Source organism: Coloeus monedula, assembly GCF_965178545.1.
Source record: "Coloeus monedula genome assembly, chromosome: 4".
In the NCBI taxonomy this organism is placed as follows: domain Eukaryota; kingdom Metazoa; phylum Chordata; class Aves; order Passeriformes; family Corvidae; genus Coloeus; species Coloeus monedula.
This window is the reverse complement of record NC_138784.1, coordinates 26,796,487-26,819,058: the sequence shown is the minus strand read 5'-3', so window position 1 is coordinate 26,819,058 and position 22,572 is coordinate 26,796,487. Positions and strand designations below refer to the sequence as shown.

The following is a 22,572-nucleotide window of genomic DNA, read 5'->3' as shown; positions in this document are numbered from 1 at the left end:
GCGCACGGGCTACAAATCAAACCGGTTTATTCGGCTTCACGGCATAAAATACAAACTCTAAACAATGTAATGAGATGCGTAGTACAAGTTCCGCGTGTAAAACAAACTGAACAATGTAATGCAATGTATAGTACAAGTTCCGCGTGTAAAAACAAAGGCGCATGCAAAACCGCCTCTTAAAAAGAGGAACACGTCCTACGTAAAATAGAAGCACTTGGAAAGGCAGGAGTTGCTCGTAGTGTTTTCCAGGTAATTGTGCGGAGAGAAGACAAGTTTGGTGCTGGTGAAAGATGCCCCCGTGCATTTCAGTGGGGGTTTTTCAGCTTCTCTGCACAGGCACCCGAGAGGTGAGATTGAGGGGTCGTTCCCCCAGGCACTGTTAGTGCAGTAGCTACTGTAACACAGAATGTCTGGTCTTGGTCATCACTGCCCACCACGTGGCTAAGAGTGGCCACGGGTAAAACCTTCAGGTTACTCTTCACCTGGACTCAGTGGAAAACACCACAGTTTTACAAAGAAAAGATGTGCAGAAATAATACATCACAGGCTCAAATCTGAAATGCCAGCCTCAGAAAAATGTAAGGATCTAATCAACTATTTTAGCGGGACTGGGAACCCTTCTTGGCATAGCTTACACAGGCCATGTCAGAATTGCCATTCCTCTTTCAATTTCTTTTAAATTTTAGCACTTTTCTCTCATCGCTTGTGCACTAAAGAAAAGGATCTTACTTCAGTACTTCAAGAAAAGTACCCATTCAACTTCAGTGTTCAGCTTCCATTTTGCCAAGGAACCTGTTTTGTGCTGCTCAGGCATTCTCTATTTTTAAAAATAAAAAGGGGAAGTGGAGGCAGGAGGTGAAACAGTCCAAACCTGAATGACTGATGAAAAACCCTGGGGTGACAATCAGTCTTATTTTGCTGTCGGGGACAATGTGCAGTGAAAACTCTGCCTTTCCTATAACAATCTCTGCCTGCAGAAAGACAGACAGCTTGCCTGCTCCATTAGCCAGCTGAATGTTCAACCTCAGGAAGCTGAAATCCTGACCTCCTGCCTGGGAGCTGCTTCAAAGGCGCTGCCAGCACAACCAATCAGCTGGGCTGGCTTGATAGCCTCCCTGTCCGAGGTGGCAGTGGAGCACTCAGGTGCTTCTTGCCTAATGAAGCAAGTGCCAGTGGTCATTAAAAAACTCCCATACAAATTTGGGCATGGCTGCAATTATGGCCCTTTTCACTCAGAAAAGGGCCAACCTGCTATGACAGCAGGATGGTGAGGAAACCCTGATCAAGTGCATCCAAAGTCATGCAGTGCTTTGGAGACCTAGCAAAGGCCCAGGCATGGATGGCTGGGCCAAGGACAAACTGGATCAGGATTCAGCCATTTTCTTGTCAGTGCTGCAGAATAAGACACAAAATGACTCCAAACGCAATCAGAGGGAAAGCAGAGCGCAGCGCCTCATTTGCAGGATTTGGGATTTAGTTGGGATATGTACTAACGCAAAGGTAGGTAGTGTGGAAATTGTGCCATTTGAATGGGACAGATTAAAGCATTAAATATAAGCTCTTTAGTAGTGTTACGAGCACAATCCTGGCTTATTAAAACAAACTAAGCTTCTTAAAAGTGAAACTGTCCTTAAATGAATAATACTGTCTCAGTTCCAGTTCTGACAGAACTGGCTTTGTTAATTTATTTTTCCTTTCAAGTCGCTCCCAGTTCTTGTGTCTCGTGTAGGAACTGCCACTACATTTTGATTTGTTTTGGAAGTTCAGTCTTTACTGTCAGACTGCCTTATGTTAATCTGAGACATCAGGAATAGTCTCTCTGTATTACATAAAAAAAAAAAAATAACCACAGGAAAATGCTTGACAAATTTGACCTTGGTCCCAAAATACCCATGCTCAGAGCAAGGAGGCATCAGGTAGTGCAATCCCGATACTGCTGCCCTGGCATGGGAAAGGGGACACATTTGCAGCCAGGAATGCTGCAGCACTGAACTCTTCAAGCAGCAGGGTAGGGAGGCAGGAAATGGCCCCTGTGTCCAACCAGCTGAGCTGCTGATGAAGCCAGGGCCTTGCCCCACGGCCACCTGCTCCTGATTTTTCTGAACTGTTTTCACAAAAGCAGAACAAAAATAATCCTCCCAAACTTGAAGACCCTTACTGTGAAGTAATACAGCCATGAACTGGAGAGGACTGGATTGCATTACTCGCAAGTGAAGGTTACACTTTCACTGCCCAAAGTCATTTGTAAGATCTAACTTAAGATCTGATTTCCTCTGATCAAGCCATAATTAGGCAGGAGGCTGGAAGCTCATCATCCAAAACTACCAGAGACTTATTTTAAAAGGCACCAAGAGTTAATAGAATTAATTTGATTTCTGCATTGGCTATCTCTACTGGCTATTGCAAAGTAGGAAGTCAAATGTGTTTTAAGTCCAGAAAGGTTCCAGCCAGTCATGACCTGAAATGGGCTTTTGCTTTCCTAGCAAAGCTCTTTAATAAAAAAGACAATAAAAACAGGTTTAGATGGGAACACTTTTAGATGGGAAGCATGCAACTAGATAAGGGAGATTTTTAAACCCCATCCCAAGGGTGTTTTAGTCCCTGGACTAGGCACCCACCTACTTGTATTGTGTGCCTTGTGGCCAAGGTTTCTGACCTACTGATGGACAAGTCTGTTTCCATAGTGAGGTGACAGGCATGCCTCCCTGCAGCCCTCCCAGCCCGCTGGGAGAATAGGATGTGCTGCAGAGATCAGCCAAGCAATGCTGACATGAAATCAGAGGGAAGTGCTGGCAGGCCAGGTGCAGGCTTGGTAGAAGACAGCAATATGGCTTTGACGCTGGAGAAGCAAGCCCAGACACTGCCAACACCCGTAACTCACTCCCACTCCTTTACTTTTCCTCCTGAGACCAGCCCTCTCTTCCTCCCTCTCCTGCAAAGCCTCTCCTCCAACTGTGCAGCGCTGCCAGGAGCTGGGCAGAGCCACAACACTAAGAGAGGCTGTGCAGGAGTGTGCCTCTGCACACCCTCTTGGGCAAGCAGCCCGATGAGCTGATGGAGCCCTATATGGCACTTTGCAGGGGCTGTGGTCTGAGCAAAGGCTGAGAAATTTACTCCTAAAGAGGCTTTAGCATCCCTGTTTTGGAACAGGGAAACCTTGAACCAGAGATATTAACAGGCTTGGTTACCGCTTGACGGAGTCCAGATCAGCCCTGGGGAGCTCCTGGTGTCCTCACTGTGACTTCAAGCCAAGCTCTGTGTCTCCATTTCAGGCTTGCTGTTGAGTATGAAGCACCCAAAGAGACAGCTGCAAGACCATGATACCCACATCCTGAAGGATTTAGCTGGGAGAAGTGTTAGTGCAGATGAAAGTACAAAAACAATGCAAGAGCCCCAGCTGCTGGGCCAGCAACAGCTGCAGTGGCTCACACGTCCTGTAGTGAGAGAGGCACAAGGCTGGAGGCACGTGCCGGGGCCAGTGGCCTGTCGGAGGCACTTCATAAGAGCCCAGCCTTATCTGCTGCAAAAGAACAAAGGCAGAAGGACTTTGGCACAAGACCATAGACAGTAATAAGCACTGACCAAAAGCAAACTTCCACACTGAGAAACAAAAGAAGTGGTGAAGGAGACGTAGGGGATGAAACACCCGCAGCATCCACCACGTCAGGACAGCAAGTGGCCAAGCCCATTGGCTGAGGTTCATTGCATACGTGCTGATTTGGGCAGCTCCTATCTCCAGCAGAGAGAGTTTAAATAAAGGTGGCTCCGCTGGTGTTACACACTCTGTCTGTATAAAGCCTCATGGAAATGAAATGTGAGGTTTAGGGGAGATTTGAGTCCCTCCCAAGTGAAGCACACACACACACCGCACACTCAGCCACTTGTGAGGGCAGGGGGCAAGCAGAGTCCCTCCCTTCACTCTTCCTGCATGTGGGACAGGCTGCCGGGCATCAGCTGGCAGTGACGTGCGTCCTGCGCCCCCAGTCACGGGTGTCCCCTCTTCTGCCTCTCCTGCCACTCCCGTCTCAGCACCGCGATCTCCTGCCCGTACCAGTTGTGCAGCTTGGAGAAGCAGATCGTTTCTGGTGACACTGGGCTCTCCAGCATGGTGGGCGAGAGGCTAGGTGCTGGGGATCCTGTGGCGCTGCTGGCGCCCGAGCGCCGGCGTGGAGGCAGGGGCGGGGGCTTAGTTTGCCCCCCATCATAGTCAGTGCAGGTGGCCCCACCGGCGACACAACCACCACTACCCCATGTGGAGTAACCATTCTCCAGGGTGGTGGGCTTCTCCTGGAGAGGCAGCAAGGCAGGGTTGGAGAGATGCCTCTTCCTGCCAGAGGAGGAGGACCTCCGTGGAGACTTACGGCAAGCGGCCAAGCTCTTGCAGGCCTCCTCCAGCTGCTTCTCCAGCTCCCTTACCACCAGCCGCATGTAGTCGAAGCTGGCCCGTGAGAGTGCCTTCACCCAGGCCTCCATGGCAGCCTGCCCGTCAGCCACCAGCACATAAGCCCTGGCACCAGCGTCATCAAAGCGGATGGCAAAGGCGAACTCTTCAGCAGCCTCGCACAGCTCCACGGTGCAGCCCTCCAGGACCACCAGCCCCACGGGCTCCCGGCTCTCCCGCTCCTCAAAGTAGAAGAGGAGGTTGCCCTTGAGGACGAACCAGTGGCGCTGGTAGGAGGTGCCATGGTGGTGGGCATGGTGGTGGTGCCGCTCCACCCGCTTGCGCAGGAAGCCGGCATGGTCAGCGGGCGAGTCACAGGTGGCATAGTGGGCCACACTCCGCTCATTCAGCTTCATCGCCCCACCTAGGAGGCAGAGGAAGACAGGGGGAAGAGGTTGTCTTGGTGTGAGGAGCATATCACTGTCCCCACCAGAAGAGGCCTGATCCTGTCCCCAAGGAAAAGCAGCCCCAACTCCAGCAGCATCTAACCCAGCAGTTACCCCTACAAAGGGCAGGCTGGTTCTTCGCTGCTGCAAAGAGGAGGTCACTACCAGAGCATCACCATCCAGACACCTGCCTTCTCTGGGAACGCCAACACCGCTGTTTCATTTCTTATTCCACAAGTGACCTACTTTGCTGGTTTTATATGGGGCACATCAAAGAAATTTGCCTGTCTGCCTGTGAGGCATTAATTTTGCTCTCTATTAGAGGGCAGGATAAGGAAATTGTTTCAGACCCCAGGGCTCTGGAACTTAGATTTCTGCACAGTTTCCCTACTCCCTGTCTCCATGCAGGACCACCCACCCCCACCAGCCCTCCGGGCAGCAGAACTCCCAGCTCCAGCAGGTTCACCAGCAGTGGGGTGCAAGGTGCCATACCAGCTGTGCAGGTCAGACTGCAAACCCTTGCTGTCTTTCTTGGCCAGGCTGCTCCCTCGCCGAGGGTCTCCAAAGCTTCAGCATGATGAGCCCCATCCTTTGTTAGAGAAAAAGGTGCCAGAAATGGAGTTATGAACCAGAACAGTTTGGGACTGACAGAGCTAAGAGCTGTGTCACTCCCACCCCAGAAAGCCAGGGTCCTCACTGCAGCCAAGCTGCACTGGAAACTGGGATGGCAAAACTGGGGGAACATGCACTGGCTTCAAAGCCTGAGCCCCATCCCAGCTCAGTGCTCCTGTGGGTTTGTTTTCTGGCTCCTGGGTTTGTTTTGGGTTTCTTAAAAGAAGAAAAGAAATGTTTTGTAGAAGCTGTCACAGCCGCGTTTGTGGAGGCCCTGTGGCAGGCGACTTGGCAAGTCGAGGCGGACAGAGCCTTGAACGACAGAGCCAGCACAGCCTTTGTGGATTGTTCAATTGCAAAAGGATTTCCAACCGCTAAAACTCTACACTTAGAAATATGCAGAAAACAAACCACAGCCACCACTGCCCGGGCAGATTTGGGCGCTAGGAGCTCCCCATTGCTGAGCAACATCGAGTATCCCTCCCGAAGCCCTTCTCTATCATCAGGGCTTGTGGGGCACGGCTGAGGACATGGGGGCACGGACCCCAGTTGAAAAACGCACAAGACCCCGATCAGACACATGGAAAGGCTGTTCCCTGGGGGTGCTCTGCCCTGGAGAACCTCCAGCCTGGCACACTCAGGCTGCGGACAGCCGGGGCGGCCCAGGCCGGCCCTGACGCGAGGGGCTGTGGGGGTCCCACGTGTGCAGTGCTGGGCTCTGTCTCTTTGTGTGCGGGCGCACGCCTGTGCAAATGGGGCTGCAAGTCTTTGTCTGTGTGTGTGCCCCTCCGTGTGTGTGTTCGTCCTGTGCCTGCGACCCCCGCGGCCCCGCGCCCGCTCCGGCCCCGCCGCCGCCCTGCCCCGCCCCAGCCCGGCCTGGCCCCGGGGCCACCTGGCCCTTGCCCAGCGCCTCCCCACCGACGGCGGGACCCCGACCCCGGCCCCGGCCCCGGCCCCGGCCCGGCTCGGCTCACCTCCGGCCGCTCCTACTCAGCGGTGCGGGGCAGCCCGGCCCTGCCGCGGCCGGGCGGGGGAGGGCGCCTGCGGCCGCCGGGGCCGTCCCGCCGCGCCGGCAGCACCGCCCCGCCGGCGGGCGCGGGGAAGCGGGGGGGCCGGGGCACCTCAGCCAGACCGGAGCTGTGTCCTCCCCCAGCCTTTCGCTCCGCCCGACACCTCCGCGGGGTCGTCACCTGGGGGGGACCTAAACCCTCCCCTCCCAGAGTCACTGTTGGGGTGCAGCAGGCACGGGGGGCGGCGGTGACAGGGTGCCAGCAGGGGGGCGCAGCTGCAGTGGGGTGCAGCACGGACGGGGTGCGATACTAATAGGGTGCAGCTGGGCGGGGGGGCGATATTAATGGGGGGGGCACGGCTGTGGGGTGCGACACCAGCGGGGCACGGCGGCCACGGCCGGGCGGGAAGGAGGCGTGGGCGGTCGGTCAGGTGATGCGGGCGGCATCATGTGAGCGGGGCCGGGCCGGGGCCGGGCCGGGGCCGGGCGAGTCCCGCAGTGCCCCGGCGACAGCGATGGAGGCGGTGGTACTGAGCGGGCTGGCCCTGGCCCTGGCGCTGCCCTCCGTGGCCCTGGAGAACGGGCTGGCGCGCACTCCCCCCATGGGCTGGATGTCCTGGGAGAGGTTCCGCTGCAACGTGGACTGCCAGGCGGATCCCCGCAACTGCATCAGGTCAGCGGGTGGGGCTTGGTCGGGTCGAACTTCAGGCCCGGGATGGCTCTGGCACCTTCTGCGTCCCTGGGACCCCGGGGTGGTTGGTGCCTGGGAGGCGGGCGGCTCAGATGCCCCGGTGCTGGGCTGGAGAGTCCCCAGAGCTGAAGGATGTGGCCAGGCTTTGCAGGCAGTCGGGGAAACGCTTCCCCCTCAGTGAGGTCAATAAACACGGACAGGGTTTACATGGGAGCCCTGGAGACCCTCCTAAGGCTCAGACCAGCCCTCCAGTGCCCCCAGTTAACCCGAAAATCCCTCTGCCTGCCTGACCTGGTGAGGCGCAAGGGTCGCAGGGTCTCAGCCTGCCATGTCCTCTCCATCCACAGTGAGCAGCTCTTCTTCGATATGGCAGACCGGCTGGCAGAGGATGGCTGGAGGGAGCTGGGCTATGAGTACATCAACATTGACGACTGCTGGTCTGCCAAGCAGAGGGACGCGGCAGGACAGCTGGTTCCCGACCCCAAGAGATTTCCCAGTGGAATTAAGGCTCTAGCTGACTACGTGAGTGCCTGCTGGGGGCCGTTGGGGATCTCTGTGGCCCCATGCCACCATGGTGGGAGAGCTGGGAAGGAATGGAGGACCCTGGTACCTGGGAGACATCTTGGATCCCTTTGTTTGCTCCTTGCAGCTCTCTTCTCCTCACAGGTCCATTCCAGGGGCCTGAAGCTGGGCATTTACGGTGACCTGGGCATCTTCACCTGTGGGGGCTACCCAGGCACTATGCTGGAACACGTGCAGCAGGATGCCCAGACCTTTGCAGCATGGGGTGTGGACATGCTGAAGCTGGATGGGTGCTACTCGTCTGCAGAGGAGCAGGCAAAAGGTAAGAGTTCACCAGCCTGTGGTGTTCCTCCCCCTGCTACTTTGGTTGGGGCTGCTGACCCTCTGCAGAAACACTTGTCCAGCCAGTTCTTCCCTTGTGTCTCCTCTTGCAACTCTTGGGAAAAGAGGCAAGAGTTTGTGTGCCCTGGAGGTGGTATAAGGCAGGAAGCCAGGCTGGCCTGGGACACCTCTTGCTGGGTGGGCTGGGACAAAGGCTGCAACTGGGACATGGGCTGCTGCCAGCCACCCCCTTCACTTGCTGTCATCTTCTCTCCCTAAGGATACCCAGAAATGGCGAGGGCCTTGAACGCCACAGGCCGCCCCATTGTCTACTCCTGCAGCTGGCCAGCGTATCAGGGGGGTCTTCCCCCCAAGGTGAGGGTTTTCCCATCCGTTGGCAGGTTCCCATTTCCCCTGCGGCCTGGACGAGCTCTGGCTGGAGTTCCAGGAGCAGGGTGTTACACCCTGCTTATTTCTCCACCCCCGGATGGTGCTGCAGGTCCCCAAAGGGAATGTGGTCTTCCTGGCAGGCATCTGGGGACACTTGGGGGTCCCAATATGGCTAGGTGATGGGAATTTGTGGGAAGAAGGCTCTGGGGTGTACCCTCTTCACCCTACTCACATGGTGTGGGCTTGGTCCTGACAGTCTTCTTATGAAACAATCCTGTCTGGTTTCAGTGCTTGAAATAGGATAATCCTCCTAGTATATATTTCTTGAGAATTGGTTGTACTCACATATTTCCTCTTTCACTTTTTGAGTCAATCCTGAGCTGCCCTCATTGTTGTAGCTGATAGCTTATCATATTTCCTCATGGCCTCTGTGGTTGTTTTGCCAGACATCCTATCGTACTGGCATATGCCCAGACATTGTGGGATATGACTCTGTCTTGCCTCCTTACCCTTCCCGCCTTGCCCTTCTCCAGATTCCTCTGCCTTTCACACACTTTCTGGACAGTGCAGCTCTCAACAATTAACAGTGCTGCCCCTGCTCCCCCACCTTGCAGAGCAGCTCTTTTTTCCCTCCTGCCTGACCCTGTTTTCCTCATCAGGTGAACTACACCATCCTGGCAGAGATCTGCAACCTGTGGCGTAACTATGATGACATTCAGGATTCCTGGGACAGTGTACTTTCCATTGTGGACTGGTTCTTCGCAAACCAGGACGTGCTGCAACCAGCAGCTGGCCCCGGTCACTGGAATGACCCAGACATGGTGCGGCCGGGTGGTGGGTGCTTTGACCCTGTCTGGGGATGAGGAACTCCAGGGATCCCCTTCTAGGGGTAGGGCAAGGGAAGAGCTCCAGGAGCAGGAGCCCTGTTGCTGCAGAGGCAAAGCTGGTGTTGCTCTTGCCAAGCTGTGGGAAAAACCCGTGGTTGCAAAGAACCCTTCACCACCTGAGTTTACCTGTCAAGTTCTCCAGGTGTTCTTGTCCTTCCCTGCACAGCCTGAGGGCAAAGAGTGGTGAAACAAAGGATGTTAATGAGTGCATTTGAATGTATGTTGCCAGCAGGGATGAGATGTCCCAGTGGCTGTGGTGGCAGTGGTGGACTGCTTAAGGGGAAGCAAAAATGTGAGGTTTCCCTTGTGGGTCCCTTCAGGAAGCAGCATCAGCAATGACAAGCAGACAAGTTTCTAACTTTCTTCTGCCTCTTCCATTTTTTCACCGTCTCCCTTCCAGCTCATCATTGGAAACTTTGGCCTTAGCTACGAGCAGTCACGCTCCCAAATGGCCTTGTGGACAGTGATGGCAGCTCCGCTCCTCATGTCCACGGATCTCCGCACCATCTCCCCCAGTGCCAAGGAGATCCTGCAGAACCGCCTGATGATCCAGATCAACCAGGACCCCCTGGGAATCCAGGGGCGCAGGATTGTCAAGGTTAGGGGGAAAGCAGATGCATTTGGGAGAGCAGACAGAAGTAGCACAGAGTATCAAAATAAGGAGGGAGAGTGAAGCGATGCAGAGAAACAAGAGCAGGAGAGCTGTGGGAGTTGTGGGCCTGCTGGTGTAGCAGCTCCACAGTGCAGAGTCAGAAGTTACACTGGTCCTAGCAACTCTGCCTCACCCACCTATCCCCACCCCAGGAGAAATCCCACATCGAGGTGTTTCTGCGCCCGCTGTCCCAGGCTGCCAGCGCCCTTGTGTTCTTCAGCCGGAGGACGGATATGCCCTTCCACTACACCACCAGCCTAGCCAAGCTCCACTTCCCTGAGGATGCTGTGTATGAGGTGAGTCCCATGGCACATGGATCCCCCTCTTCCCAGATCTCCACGCATTTTGGGGGGAGTGAGAGGGAGTACTCTCACTCCATGCTTCTGGGATGAAGGGGCAGCTGCCCACTGGGTCTCCTGTTGCTCACTGCTGTGCCCTGTCCTGCTATGCCATGTCAGTGACCACAGCTGGACCCCAAGATGTGGAAATGCTGGTAGCTCCATCTCTTTCTTTCAGGTACAAGATGTGTTCGTTGGGAAGATCATCGGGGCCTTAAAGACAGCAGACAACTTCTCAGTGGTTATTAACCCCTCGGGGGTGGTGATGTGGTATCTCCGTCCCATGGCACTCCCGGTACAACCCCGGCATGTCAGACATCAAGCCCCCGGCGAGGGTTTCCGCCCAACCCTTCTGTGACAGGGCCCAGGGGATGGGGCGTGGACAGTGCCAGGGTGAGCTGTGAGACCCCAGGGCACGTGGCTCTTCACTACACAAGTGCCTTCTGCTGGTGAGCCCAGCAATGCTGGGCAGTGAACATCCCCTGGTACCAGCCTAATGATGTCTGCTCTGTCTGCATAAATCAGGAATTCTTGTTGCCCACTGCCTAAGGGTATGCAGAGCATAATTCCTCGCTAATTGCAAAGCCTTTTGAGATCCTCTTGTGGAAGATGTCATACAAGTAGAGCCCAGCCACTACTGAAGTTTGTCAGCTCTGACCTGAGAACTTCATTGCTTTGAGCTGGATGGTACTGACTGCTGCAGGGGCTGTTTGAACTACACCTGTAGAAAGGCTTTGGGTGCTTTTGTATCTCCTAGGTTGTGACACGCCCTTCTCCCTTTTCCCCCACCCTCACCTCCCAAGTGTGTGATGGCGTTAATGTCAAGGATCAGACTTGGTCACCTTCTTTCTTTTGCTATAATCAGCTTAGTTTAGAATAAGGGGCTGTCAACAGGGTTGCATCCCTCCCATATATCCCCACCAGGAGCAAGAGCTCTTGGAGGCATAATGGTCCTGTACAGTGAGGCTTTGCTTGCAGGCCTGATCCTGCTGCCACAATCCTAGAGGCCAGCACTACTTGAGCCTAGCATGGGTGCTAGCATTGTGTTAAAGCCCCTCTAGTAGAGGTTTGCAGCAGAGCAGAGCAAAAATCTCCATGAGCCATGCACGACCTCAGGAGCCATGCTGTGGTACGCACCAAAAACCGCAGAGCCATAGCACGTTGTGTAGGAGTGCTGGCAGGAAGATGCTGATACTCAGTTGAGGTGGTCTTTTGGGTTGGGCAATGGTCACAGGTGCCTCCAAGCTGAAAGTTGCATCCTTCTTGCTCTAGAAGGGAATTTCTGCTGAAAGGATGATCAGGTCCTACTCCAGCAGGCTGAAAATACAGGATTCCTCAGTGAAAGGCTTCTTCTCTCAAGGGCACCAAATCCACAGCTCTATTCTGAGGAGGAGCTTGCACTAATAAACTGGAAGTGAGTGTCGGGAGAGACTCTAAAGCCCTCAACTGCTTCACCATCATACAACAGACTACCTATGGAGGAGTTCTAGGTGACACAAGATTAAGCCTCAGACTGGGGAAAGATCACATGTTAGATTAGGGGAAAAAAAAAAAAAGTTCTCCTATTCATCTGTGGGAGGGTTCCTGCTCATCTGCCCACTCTGATTCCTACAGGACCAAACAGTTGATTCTGGCCCCTTCCAGAAACTTTCTCTGGGTGCAGGGTCAAAATACTGAACACAACACTTGCAGTTCTAATAAGGAAGAACTTGCTAAAAAACAAGGAGCTGGCTTTGTTCTTGGGGAGTGATTGAGGCAAATTGATATTGAAATAAAGGGAAGCAGATCACAGACTGTGTCTCATGTTTTAGTGTTGCTAGCTACAGCTGCTTGGTTAATGTAGGATTACAGGGTCATTACCGCAAAACAGGAACAACTATGCTAGGAAACAGAACTGGTTTCCTGTCAGAACCTGGACTGATGCAGAGTAGGAAATGGCTTTCCAGTAGTTACATCATGTTCAGCAGGGCAGCAGCATTCCTTGGCACAAGAGGAAACAGATTTTACAGTCCATAGCCAAATGCCATTTTCCCTATCATGTATTATTTTTCCATTGCTGGAAGAAAAATTGATAGTGAGGAGTTTCTTTTAAAGACCTTAAAAGCCTTCCCTCTGGTGTAATGTACATAGAAGAGATGCGGTGAATGCGGCTGTAGTGAGTAGCAGTGTGGTAACATGGCACCTGCTACATGCAGCGATGGGACATGAACATGTGCCAGTTCTGGATACCTGGGCATAGCCACAGGCACCAGCCAGCCTTCCACCCTTCCCAGGCAGCAAGGATAAGCCCCACCTTCTTCACTCCCACCAGTTACTTGATTCCAGGTCCAGCTTAGCCACATACCAGGGAGAGAAAAGTACAGACCCACAACTGACCCGAGGGAGTAGCAGCAGTGGTTGTAGTTCATTCCAGCCTTCTGTGCAGTACGCAAGAATTAAGGTCAACACAACACAGACACAACAGTGAACTGGCAGATAAAGGTATCAACACTCCTGTATTAAAGTGCAATTCAAAAAGTTACAAACATTCATGGTTGATTTTTTTTTTAAATACAGAGTTGTTAGAATATCTCTAACTCAGAAAAAATATTTATAGATAAGGAAACTTACTTCCTCCCCCCGTGGAACTGCTTTAGGAATTCATACTTTTAAGTTGTGCAAACCTGACTTGCAGGAGAGCCCTGCCATACAGGGAAGTAAGAGGGAAAACACTCCTTCCCCCTTCTTGTGAAGGTAGGGAGGCTGTAGGAAGAAGTACAATCACCCTATATGTAAAGGATCACAAGGGTCTCCACCAGACTAGAGACTCTTTTCAGAGCAGGTTTAACGGCACTATGTCCTAAGGAAAAAGGATAGGTTGTGGCTGAGCAGACAGAGTCTCTGCAAGAGAACCAAGCATTAGTAACTCCTACCCAGACAGCAGTTCCCAGCCGAGGGCACTGCACCTGTGAGCAACCAACTGGGATTAAACTGCCCACATTGTTCAGATGTGGGCACACACGGCCTGGCTCCAGCAGCTGATGGAAAAGATGAAGGCCAGTTTTCCCCGTGGAGGTAGCACACAGCGCAAGTTTGCTCAGCAAGAGGGAGCCAGGGCTGCAGGACTTGTCTCCTGAAAAGGCTAGTTCCAGGTCATCTTCCTAATGTAACATATTTTGCTCCAAGACAGGCAGCCTCCTGTGCAGCACTTGACTCCATTATGTTTGAAGAACGGCTGCTTGACACAGGATCATTGCGCAGAGATGGGGCCTGCTCGGACAGGGAAAGGAAGACGGATCCTCAGGCCTGCCAGTCTATGAGCTCACTGCCCTGAGGCACACCTTTGTTTGCTTCTCTATCCAATGGCTACAAAGACAGGCTGATTTGGGCCCATCCCCTTCCCTCTTTCGTAGCCAAATGCTTCGGCATTTCTTAAAATGCACTTCTCAAGGTCATCACCCCTCAACTGTTAGTCCAGGAGCCACACACTTCCAGCACAATACAGGATTTCCAAAGTCCCACCTCACACTGAATTGTGCTAGAACTTAAGGAAGTTTAACACCTTTCTAGGGCACCCGAGGATCCATGCAGGGAACGCCATGGCTCTCTACACCTTTCCTCCTGGACAGTGCTTCAGAAGTCAAAAGTTTGGCATTCCAAGTTGTTTTACTCCAACAAGATCCCAGAGCCTTCAGATTTTAGTCCTAGATTAGTCATGTGATACGGTTTAATAAGAAGTCCATCTCTCTCCTCAAGCCAATGGCAGGGCAAAAGGTTAGTCCTTCAACCCCATGAGATAAAGCAAGTAAGTAGGAAAGTGCTGTTGTCCTGCCTTGTATTGCCACTGACTTAAATGTTTAAGGAGGGCAGGTGCTCAGCTGCCCAGCGCTATATCTATTGTAGAGAAACAGAGATCTAGAGATATGCTAACTTGAGGGGTACTAACAGCCAAATTGTCTTCAGGGAGAGAGAATGTGGGAGACTGGCTGCAATTTCCTTCTGTTAGTTGTTCTTCTTATCCTCAGGAGGTGCATAAGGAGGCGGCTGATCCTGGAAGGAGATACAGTAAAGTCAACAACCATGCTTGTTTTATGACCAGCTCTTTCCAGGCATTCCCAGGCTTGGCTCACCAGAAATGAGTGCCCTGCAGTGAGCTACAGACAGAACCAAGTGCTATGGTTTAAGCTGTTATTTCATCACACCACTCCTCTCCAGCATCAGTTATGCTCCATGATACATGCTGCCTCCACAACGTTTCCAGGAAAAGTCCCCTCAAAACCAGGTAACAAATGGTCTACTGCAAATGGGCCATTTAATCTGTTTTAACAGCCATCCTCCCTTCCCTTCCAGGGCTTTGTCCCTGTTGAAGCTCATAGCTCTGACCCAGCAGACAGCAAACCCTGGGCTGAGGGCCAGCTTTGCTGCTCCATCAGTCTCCAGCCTGCCAGAGCCAAGCAAGGCAGTCAAGGGCACAGCCAGACCGTCATGTACCAGATGGAGGCTACGCACAACCTACTGGCTGCCACTGACTGAACAGTAAGAGATGTCCCTGTCTCCATGCAGCCCAGAAAGAAAGCAAAACAGAAACCCACATGCTCTCATCCTTAAGTGACCTGTTCTTTAACTCTCCTCATTTTCAGGCCCAATGGATGCAGAGAGCTCTGTGTTTCCTCTGTGCCCATGCAAGTCTGTTATGCCTTTAGGAGTAAGACAGGCAGTAAAGGGCTGTTACTGCATCAATCTTAAGGCCTTCCTGCTTTCCTGACTGAAAATTTAACCAGCCTTCTTTATGGGATCAACATCCATGCCTCCCTCCCAGAAAAATGCACACTTTCTGTGCATGTTCAACATGACGGTACACTAGACTTTGCTAGGAATGCAAAGCACCATCTCTAGTGACAGAGGAGGGAGTAGGCACATGAAGACCAGGCATGGTACTCACCATGGGCATGTACACGTTGTGTGGGTTGGCAGGGTTGTAATATGCACTGGAAGCAGCTTCCATGGCCTTACTGCCTCCTGGAAAGGAAGGAAAAGAAGCCACCTTAAATTCTGAGGCAGTGGCCCTAGCCCCAGAGCCGTCTCCCCAGCCAGTGCTCTTCCAAGGAGGCAACAAAGGCCCAAGGAGCTGACAGGAACTGCAGCAAGCCAGCTTAGAATTCAGAGCAGCTCAGGAAAGCTGGCAAGCTGTGCAGTGCAGGGCTGAGCAGCTCCCTACAGAAGACGTGGAGCTCTTGCAACAACAGCTTCTCCACCCCATGCTGTGCCCATGCCACCCTTAAACCAAGTCGCCAGGCACCCTTTGCACCCAGATCCTGACAACCGCCCAGTCCCATTTACCTGGCATCCCTGGGCTCACCCAGGCTGGGGGAGCTGAGGGGGCTGAGGGTCCCGCAGGAGGTGCCCCAGAGTAGGGCGGTGGAGGTGGCACGTACATGGGGTTCATGTTTGGAAGTGGTGGGTAAATGCCTGAAAAAGACAACACCAGGCTGATGCTTTGGACCACGGATCATGGGACAGAGGGGAGAGAGCTCACAGGCCCGACAGCACATTAGCTGTGGACAAGAGCAGTGGTAAGGGAAGCTCCCCAGGCTTGGCAGGGATGCAGACAGCAGGGATCTGATAATTTGCTAATGCCTGTCATGCCAGCAGGCAATAATTCTCTACCAAGCACAATTTGCAAACCACATTTTCACGTAGCTAGAACTATAGCAACACATGGGTGTGATCAACAGCATGTGACAGAGTTTTCAAGGACAAGGATCCTTGCTGGAGACAAAACAACAGTAACCCTCATCGTACCACTGTCATTTCTTCACAGTTAATATCAGAGCCAGTCATCACTACACAACTTCCAAACCTGGAGTCTGGGCGTATGGGTATCCCATGGGCTGTGGAGCAGGTCCATAGGCATTCATTGGAGGTAGTGCATAGGGATATGGTCCGTTCGGAGGCGGAGGGGCAGCGTAGCCTCCCGGCACAGGTGAATAGCCCCCGGGGGCAGGCGGGGGGGGTGCATATCCTCCAGGAACAGGGGTGTATCCATAGCCAGGGTTCTGCAGAGGAACGCCACTGGAAGCTAAGGAACACATGTTTAGTAAGCCAGACATCTTTTCTTAAAACTAAATGTACAGAACAGAATGAAAATAGTCCTGTTAATGCAGCACTGTTTCCCTTTATCTAGATTCACTGTATAGTCCTGGCATAGCTCTGTGCTTGAAAAGCATTAGTCACAGGGTGCTAAAGGAAAGTAGCTGCAAAAATACAACCTCGCAGGTCCCAGTCCCACCACAGAGCTCCCACTGCTTGAAGAAAAGACCTCTCTAAAGCAAGTAACAGTACAGTGTTTCTTCCTTTTTTTATAAACTTTCTTTCTGAAAAAAAATACATTTTAAAATGCAAATTTCTTTAAAAAGAAAACTTTATCAGAAAAAAAAGGTACTTGTTCCTCCCTTTGAAAATTTTAAAAAGAAATTATTTTTTAAAACCTATTTTTCCCCTCTCCTAATGTGCACATTAACTTCTCCCATCTTACTACACTACAATAGAACTGAGCTGAGGGTAGATAAATGAAGCAATTTTTCACCATCACATATTTCAACCTTTTTCCAGGAGAAATAAGGTTCTGTAGAAAAAGGTGGTTCACCTCAGAAGCCCAAACCCCAGAGTATTCTGACTGCACAAAGCATTAAGATGAAATAAAGAAAAAGGATTGGAAGGGAAACCAAAAGTTCCCCTGGAAAGAGAATAAATACTTTGCTGTGGAAGAGGGCAGAGGGTACCTCTCTTCCCACGAAGTTCAGAACAAGCACACTTGCTTACTAGCTCAGCCAACCATGGGGGAACCACAGGATCTGAAAATCCCTTACCACTAGAAGCAGCTTTGAACATCAGCTGTCCAAACTCAATGGCTCCTCCACTGTTGAAAGTCAGTTTAAATGTCCCCTGACCTTCCCAGCCACCTAGAAGAGAGAATTAGAATGGAAGCAGACTATTAGCCTCCTCAGTACCAGCCAAGACAGCAAAATTGTTTATACTTCAATTATTTTTTTCTTCTTTATTTCAAAACTATTTTGCATCCTATTATCAGGGAGAAAGAGTCATGGCACTGCTATCAGACATCCCCCAAAATAGTATCTCAAGAGGATCAGGAATTTATTTTTTTACACTTTAGAAGTTATAGTCATATAGAAGCAGCCTACTCTAGATACAGTCCTGTTTTGCTCTTTCCTGAAAGCTTTAATGGAACCTAATAATGAACAGTGTAAAGACTGAACATTTGTTTCACTGAGGATTTTAACTGAAAGCCCTCAGATGAAGTTTTATTGATGTCCTCAGTGAACTACAGATCAGCATCTTCAACTCAAGCTAGGATTTAAATCAAATGCAACATCTTTAATCTCACTGACACACAGGAGCTGAGAGAGATTATTAAATGCTGAAGTATAATAGCAATTTTTAAAAGAAACCAATCAAGTAGGCGATGTTTTGCAAAGTAAGAGTGCTTTGTTTTGTTGGGGCTTTTTGGGTTTTGCTGGTTTTTTGGGGGAGGTGCTTTGGGTTTTGGTGTTAAAAATACATGTCATTTAAATATAAGATTTATCTTCCTTGTCTAACAATTAAATTAGTATAAAGAGAGATAGTCTCTTGGGGATAAAGCAGAAATAAAGTACAGAAATATAACAAGAGTCCATCATGGATAAAGTCATTCCTTTGGAGATTCACCTTTGTAAAACCACTGTGTTAGTATGACTTCAGCCCAAGATTGTGGCTGATCCACAATCCCCAGAGGACCCAGTCACTTTAAAACATTGTTACAAACAGAAAGCAAAAAGCATAGACCCTCCAGATGCCATAAAAACGCACATCAACTAATTCCAGGGCTGAAGAGGGAAGAAATTTGAACTAGAAGCCATGTTTCCAATCCCGATTTCTCTTTTGCAATTCCCCTCCATGTTTGGTCATGAACACCACTCTTAAGTCTTACCACAGCTTCATAATCAAATTGGGATCAAAGCTAAATCAATGATGGACAGCAGACTCACAGATCCATATAAACCATACCCAAGTGGCTGCTGACTTTTCAAAACCAAAAGTGCTTGCTTATTCTAATTCTATCAATAGCATTGATGGTGACTTGGTCATTTACCCACCCTTTCAGGTCAAAGACAGGAGAAAAACAAGCTCATTCAAAAACTGAGTGAACTTGACAACACCCAGCAAGACAGAAGAATTAAACAGAAGTCATCCTGGACAAGTCAGCTCCTGGCCTGGGGGCAGAAAGTAACACAGTAGCAGTGGCGTGAAATGCAGGAGACGGAGTTACCTCAGTGTGGACACACCAGCTATACCACCCCAGCTACTCTGCCTTTCCTGTGCACATAAGCTGCCTGTCTGGTGTTCAGCAAAAAGCACCTTGTGATACTTGGCAAGAGTTCAATCTACAAAGCACAGGCACATACCTCCGGCCTCAGCTTGGATCTGTCCTTTGATGTAATTGGCAGAGAAAACAGGCTGCTCAATCGAGCATCCTTTCACCAAATAAAATGGCATCATGAAAGACAGCATAGGATCCTTGCCCTTGGACACAAAGATCATCTGCAAGACAGGAGGGAATGCTTCTGAATTACTTGAATTCAATAAAGAGAGTGGTTGTGGAGTTCTCATTGTATCAGCATCCAAAAAGAGGATAACTTAACCTCTAGTATGAGTATGCATTGAGTTATTTCACAGCTTTAATACTGGGGATCCCCAACAGCTTTGACAGCACATGGCTCACTCACTTGAAGCACGTACGTTCCAAAATAATAAACCACTTAAAACACACCTGCATGTTTACAAAACTTTACTGTTCTGCTTTTTAAGGATAAGCTATGAGAGTTTGCAATGAAAAGTATTATTGACTGACACATTATATGAAATATATTCTCTAGACAGTGACTTCCAGGACTGCATGTGCCTTTGTAGGTAAATGGGATTCTGACATAGGTATGAACTATCCCATTTCCACGTTTCCTTCTCCAACCTAGGGCTGTCAGTGGTTCCTTCCACAACAAAAATCCCTTCCTCTACCATCAACTAGGTTTCTGGTTTAAAGTTTACAAGATCCCTTGAGAAAGAAGCAGCCCTGCTGGCATCAGACTTACCCTGTAAGGGGTGAGATACAGCATTCCTTTCTTGGTGCCTTTGAAGATTTCAGGCTTGCCTGTCACATCACTGAAGGAGAGTTCCACATCTTTACACTGTTTGAGAACACTGCAGGAGGAAATCAAGACAGGTTGGAGAGACAAACTCGGTAACAGCTCCAACAACACATACCCCTATCACACAGCGAGGGGAATAGCACAGCAAAACTCTAAATATTATCCCAAAGTCCTGCTGTGGGCCCTGCCATTTTGACTTTGAATAGAGAGGGATGATTTATGCAGAGTGGAAGAATTCATCCTCTCATCTGAAACAAGCCCTGCTCCTCCTTCACAAAGGGCACCTTTAAACAACAGGAGGTTTTCTGTCTCCAAAGTTGTCAGACTGAGGAATTCCACTCTGCACAGAAAGACCCTCAGCCCAAAGATCAGGGCACAGAAAGGGCTGAGGCGTCAGAAACCATCCCCTTGAAGCCAAGGTGTAATCTTAGAGCAATCCTCCCTCCCAGTCCATGCTCAAATCAAGTCCACTGCACTGGAAAATAGCACTGCTGTTAAGACCACACCCATTGTGCAAAATGAGGAGGTGGCTGCACTGAAACCCTCACTGCTGACCCTGCCTCACATGACTTACTTAAGTTTTTGTAATAAACAGAACGGTGCTAAGGAATGAAACAATGAGTCAGTGATGTCAGCAATAAGGATATTATTGTTGGATATCTATGGGAACATTAGCAGACAGAAAGCCAGATGAGAACTGTGAACACTGCAGGGTCAAGGGTATGGAGGTGCGTGAAAAACTAAATGTATTTTCAGAAAAAAAGAGAGTCATCTTGGGAAAGCATGTCACTGAGTCTATGGTGCAGATCTAAACGTACCACATAGTAAGAAAATCTGCAGAATAAACAAAAGAACTTTGGGGGTGATAAACCTTCAGCGTGTTACAGTGGCAAAAGACCCCGAGGTGCTTTATGGTTCAAGAGCATGGAAAACAAAGTGACAAAACCCTAAACCAACACAAGCCTGAACAGGCTGGATTTAAAATAACCCTTATGTACTGTGCTCAGCATACTGCAGAAGTCAAATAAAGTCAGGAAACTGCAATTCTTTGGGGAAGGGAGGAATCTGCAGGGCCACCATATGGAAAAACAACCAAATGCCCTACAGTTTCAGGTTCTTTGCTCTTTAGGGAAAAGAAGAACATTGCAGATGTATCTGAAAAACAGAGCTACCTGAGAATGACAGTATTGAAAAGTCTAGCTTTGATGAGAAAAAACAACCTGACCAAGAAATTCTACTGGGACATTACTTCATAGCTGAGCCAGATGCAGATTCTCAGACTGGCTGGAAGGGACAGACTTAGGAGACAGCAGAGCTCTTTCCATTTCCAAAATGCAAGGAGGAAACATTTATTCTAAGCTACATAAAACCAACTTTTTGACAGCTCTAATCTTACCAGAACACTCCCTCAATCATGTGCTGTAGCAGCATTTCACGTCATTTTGCCTCACTGGGAAGAATTTCTGTGTAGTCATTGTAATGTTTACTGCTTTGCAGCTACTCACACAAGCAAGTAACATGCAGCCACCACCACGGAGAGTAATTAGGCTGCTGAACCGGTCTGCACCTGCATGCCTGTCCAGGGCTGTCACAGGAGGCTGCGCAGCCTGTGGAACCACACTGCCCTCACCTGTGACTGAGCAGCACCTCAAAGAATGGCTTGAGATCATAAAACCACACAATGTTAGGGGTTGGAAAGGATCTTAAACATTACTTAGTCCCAACCTCCCTGCCATGGCCATGGCCACCTTCCACTAGACCAGTTTGCTCAAGGCATTATCCAACCTGGCTTTGAACACTGCCACGGCTGGGGCATCCACAGCTCGTCTGGGCAACCTGTTCCAGTGCCTCACCACCCTCACAGTAAAGAATTTCTTCCTAATGTCTAGCCTAAATTTCCCTTCTTTCAGCTTGTACTGATTACTCCCTGCCCTAGCACTGCAGCTCCTGATGAAGAGTCCCCCTGTGCCTACCCTGTAGGTCCCATTCAGACACTGGAAAGTTGCAATGAGGCCTCCACACAACCTTCTCATCTTGAGGCTGAACAGCCCCAATATTGTCAGCTTGTCTTCACAGAGAAAGTACTTCATTCCTCTTACCAACTTTGTGGCCTCCTCTGGACTTGCTCCAACAGTTTCACATCCTTCTTATGTTTGGGACCCCAGAGCTGGATGCAGCACTCAAGGTAAGGTCACACCAGAGTAGAATACAGAGGCAGAACCACCTTCCTTGACCTGCTGCCCACGCTACTTTTGATGCAGCCCAGGAATCAAAGGGTAGAGAAATCTCCTTTAAACCAGCATGAACTCAACATGTCAGAGGACTTTCCTGACTGAAGTATTAGGAGTCAGCTCCTACTCCAAACTCAACACAACATGGAGCATATTTTTGGAGTGTAATTTTCCTACTGATCACCAGCCCCAAACCAACTCCTTTGATCCTTTTACTTCGATCCTTTACTGGACCTCGGGTTTCTAGGATTTCTCTTGCCAGGATGCTGGGAGCATCCAAACACAACCAAACTGAAGCCCAAGTCTGTTAAGCCGGTTTGTCAATCCCCACTCGGGGCGAGAGCAGGCGTCGAGCAGCCGGCTGTGCTTCCATGGACAGGCGCTTCTCCGGGCAGAGAAACTTTGAATTCAAGTTCCTTACTTACAAATTCAAGTGATCAAGACTCCTACCTTAAGTAGTCTCTGCCTCTTCGACGTTACTAAGTAACCTTAAAAAAAACCCAATTCCTTGACTTTTACAAACGATAGCAACCACAGCCTTCACCCAGGACGCCCGCCGGAGCGGCTTTAAGGACCGCCGAGCTTCCACAGTGAAGACGGGGCAGCTCTACGGACTCCAGCCAGGCCTTCTCCCCACTGCCCGTCCCCACCCTGCCAGGGAGCGCTTTAATAACGCAGACCCCAGGCCGAGCCGGGCCCGCGCCGCCGGGCAGGAAACGGGAGTTGCCCCAGCGGGAGCCTCCCACCACCGGGCCCCGCCATCCCGGCCCTGCTGAGGGGACAAGGGCCGAGGAGAACCCACCCGGCCCCGCGACCCCCGCGGTACCTCTCGGCATTGGGGATGACGACACCACCCTCCTGCGAGTGGTTCCTGTTCAGCGCCATCTTTGCCCCGCCGGCCCCGCCCCTG

At 50.7% G+C, this 22,572-nt stretch overlaps 3 protein-coding genes across 4 annotated transcripts; 1 reads left to right on the top strand and 2 right to left on the bottom strand.

Annotated features, from left to right (window-relative positions):
* Positions 1–10: 10 nt before the first annotated feature.
* PHETA2 (PH domain containing endocytic trafficking adaptor 2) lies at positions 11–6,502 on the bottom strand. Its single transcript, XM_082280771.1, has 3 exons — positions 6,414–6,502; positions 5,320–5,416; positions 11–4,805 (listed from the first exon to the last, which is right to left on the bottom strand). The coding sequence occupies exon 3, from the start codon at positions 4,795–4,797 to the stop codon at positions 3,985–3,987; it is 813 nt and encodes a 270-aa protein (XP_082136897.1). The 5' UTR covers positions 4,798–4,805; positions 5,320–5,416; positions 6,414–6,502; the 3' UTR covers positions 11–3,984.
* Positions 6,503–6,947: 445 nt separating this feature from the next.
* Positions 6,948–18,506, top strand: NAGA (alpha-N-acetylgalactosaminidase). Of its 2 annotated transcripts, XM_082280668.1 has the most exons (9): positions 6,948–7,121; positions 7,487–7,661; positions 7,806–7,983; positions 8,263–8,357; positions 9,032–9,193; positions 9,660–9,857; positions 10,064–10,207; positions 10,428–10,642; positions 18,390–18,506. In XM_082280668.1, exons 1-8 carry the CDS (start codon positions 6,964–6,966, stop codon positions 10,605–10,607), a joined length of 1,290 nt encoding a protein of 429 aa, XP_082136794.1. In that variant the 5' UTR covers positions 6,948–6,963; the 3' UTR covers positions 10,608–10,642; positions 18,390–18,506. The 2 variants fall into 2 exon arrangements, with proteins under 2 accessions (XP_082136794.1, XP_082136793.1); XM_082280667.1 differs by lacking the exon at positions 18,390–18,506 and having other exon boundaries at positions 10,428–12,040.
* Positions 12,714–22,572, bottom strand: WBP2NL (WBP2 N-terminal like). Its single transcript, XM_082280669.1, has 8 exons — positions 22,489–22,572; positions 19,375–19,483; positions 18,691–18,826; positions 17,098–17,190; positions 16,089–16,307; positions 15,569–15,697; positions 15,171–15,247; positions 12,714–14,278 (listed from the first exon to the last, which is right to left on the bottom strand). The coding sequence occupies exons 1-8, from the start codon at positions 22,545–22,547 to the stop codon at positions 14,231–14,233; spliced, it is 870 nt and encodes a 289-aa protein (XP_082136795.1). The 5' UTR covers positions 22,548–22,572; the 3' UTR covers positions 12,714–14,230.

Bases quoted from the DNA above. Each gene is read 5' to 3' on its own strand.
- PHETA2 (XM_082280771.1), bottom strand. From the start codon at position 4,797: ATGAAGCTGAATGAGCGGAGTGTGGCCCACTATGCCACCTGTGACTCG.
- NAGA (XM_082280668.1), top strand. From the start codon at position 6,964: ATGGAGGCGGTGGTACTGAGCGGGCTGGCCCTGGCCCTGGCGCTGCCC. The intron at 8,358-9,031 runs GTGAGGGTTTTC...TTTCCTCATCAG, and splicing joins AGGGGGGTCTTCCCCCCAAG to GTGAACTACACCATCCTGGC. The intron at 10,208-10,427 runs GTGAGTCCCATG...TCTTTCTTTCAG, and splicing joins CTGAGGATGCTGTGTATGAG to GTACAAGATGTGTTCGTTGG.
- WBP2NL (XM_082280669.1), bottom strand. From the start codon at position 22,547: ATGGCGCTGAACAGGAACCACTCGCAGGAGGGTGGTGTCGTCATCCCC. The intron at 15,698-16,088 runs GTTTGGAAGTTG...TGTCTTTTTCAG, and splicing joins CCCATACGCCCAGACTCCAG to GCATTTACCCACCACTTCCA. The intron at 14,279-15,170 runs GTGAGTACCATG...ATCTCCTTCCAG, and splicing joins ACAACGTGTACATGCCCATG to GATCAGCCGCCTCCTTATGC.